A 1,964-nucleotide genomic window follows, 5' to 3' on the forward strand; every position below is an offset into this window, starting at 1 on the left:
GCGTCGACGAAGGCGTAGACGTCTCCGCCCGCGTCCTCTTCGAGCAGCGCGACGTCCGGATTCGGCAACCCGTAGTCGGCCAGCGTTTTACCGTGACCCTGCAGCAGCCGCCCGATGGCGTCCAGGCACGCGGCCCTCGCGCGGTCCTCGTCTCTCAGTCTGTGGAAGAAGTCTTGCCTCAGGTCTTCCTCGCTTGCCATGTATAACGCCAGCGGATCCGCGGCCTCGCAGTACAGCAGGATCGTCACCAGTAGGTAACGCAGCTGTGCGGGAGTGTCCACGGCCGCGGACTCTGTCATGCACGCCAGCAGGGCTTGGTCATCCTCCAGGAGTCCAAGCGCCACCGCCGCCGCCGCGTAGGTCGGATACACGATCCCGTCGACGGTCCTCATGTCTCTGAACGACTGAGGACCTCTCCTGTGTAGCAGCAGCAGTCGCAAGAGGAATCGCTCTCGATCTAGGGGGTTGACCGCGTACATCCGAGACAACGTCTCGTTGGGCATTACCCTTCGGCGCCGATTCCACCTCCTGTCTCTTTCCGCCCAGGTGTAATGCATCGGTATCTCATGGTAGAGATACTGTCTGGCCTCGGGGTCCGTCTCGTTGAGCGAGAAGAACGCCGTGAGTCTTGTTCGGGCCAGCGCTGCGTTTTGCACCCGCTCCAGTTCTTGTCCCGGAGCGAAGTACACCGTGTGGTAGTCTTCCAGATGGACTGAAAGCCTGATCACCCTGTGACTCGGCTTATGCAACTCGTACGAAAACAGTCGCCAAACTGCTTCTGGCGGACTGACGTACCGAGCATTGATGAAACTGAAACAAACAAAATTCGTTCGATTAATACACAATAATGTTATGAGTACCTAGTGATAATAATAATAATAATAATAAATTTTAATAAATAACAAAAATAAAATTTATATTATACAATTAAACTGCCAGAATTTGATTAGTTCTATTAGATATATTAATTAGTTTATTTTATATAATAGTCATATCATTATACAATTTAATTTTCAGACTTTAATTAAATAGGTACATAAAGTTCTATTTTGTTTATTAATATTGTATTATTTAGAATCTGCAGCAGTATTTGTATGCTACACTAAATTTATATAAACTGTAATATATCATGTACCTACTACATAGTAGGTATGTTATATTTTTATTATCTAACCACATAATCGAGCCCTTGTCTAACTTAGATGCGTTGATAAATAGCTGTGGATGTCAATTATATATAGTTATTTATCAATTGTCTATTAATTAACTTGATTTTATGCTCATGAATAAACCTACCTATAGTATAGTCATATCGATCAATAATTATATATTATAATATATCCTCCATAAACCTAGTTACATAAGTAATATCAAATAGTATAGCCATATCATTATAAAATTTAACTGCCAGAATTTAATTAAATACATGAAGATCTATTAGTTTATAATAAATTATTGTATTATATAGTATCTGCAGCAGTTTTGTATCATACATAAAATTTATAATTACCCAATTACATTACCTCAAACAATCAACTCACCTAAAAACTGTAATATATTTAGTACTACATAGAGTATACTTGTAGGTTTGTTATATTACTATTGTCTATTCAAGTATATATTATAGAACTATCCCATATAAGCCAGCCCATGTTAAACAATAAAGGTGGAGATAATAAAATCAAGTGTTACCTAATTTATTAATTAATAAATAGTTTATCCCATATAATACTCTACCTATATAAGTTAAATCAAGTAGTACTATAGTCACATATCATTATACAATTTAATTGTCAGACATTAATTAAATATAGGTACATAAAGTTGTATTTTGTTTATTAATATTGTATTATTTAGAATCTGTAGCAGTATTTGTATGCTACACTAAATTTATATAAACTGTAATATATCAAGTAAATACTACATAGTATGTTATATATTTACTATTTAACCACATAATTCGA

The 1,964-nt window shown here is 38.0% G+C and overlaps 1 protein-coding gene across 1 annotated transcript in view; it reads right to left on the reverse strand.

Annotated features, from left to right (window-relative positions):
• Positions 1–8: 8 nt before the first annotated feature.
• Positions 9–1,964, reverse strand: part of LOC103309650 — a gene marked incomplete at its 3' end in the record, with an annotated part of 4,695 nt that continues 2,739 nt past the window's right edge. Inside the window, exons 2-3 of the mRNA XM_008185642.1 lie at positions 1,175–1,218; positions 9–810 (exon numbers count right to left, since the gene is read on the reverse strand). Coding sequence (XP_008183864.1) covers positions 9–810; positions 1,175–1,218 — 846 coding nt within the window. The remainder of the gene's footprint in view (positions 811–1,174; positions 1,219–1,964) is intronic.

This window comes from Acyrthosiphon pisum, unplaced genomic scaffold (genome assembly GCF_005508785.2).
Source record: "Acyrthosiphon pisum isolate AL4f unplaced genomic scaffold, pea_aphid_22Mar2018_4r6ur Scaffold_22;HRSCAF=120, whole genome shotgun sequence".
Taxonomy (NCBI): Eukaryota; Metazoa; Arthropoda; class Insecta; order Hemiptera; family Aphididae; genus Acyrthosiphon; species Acyrthosiphon pisum.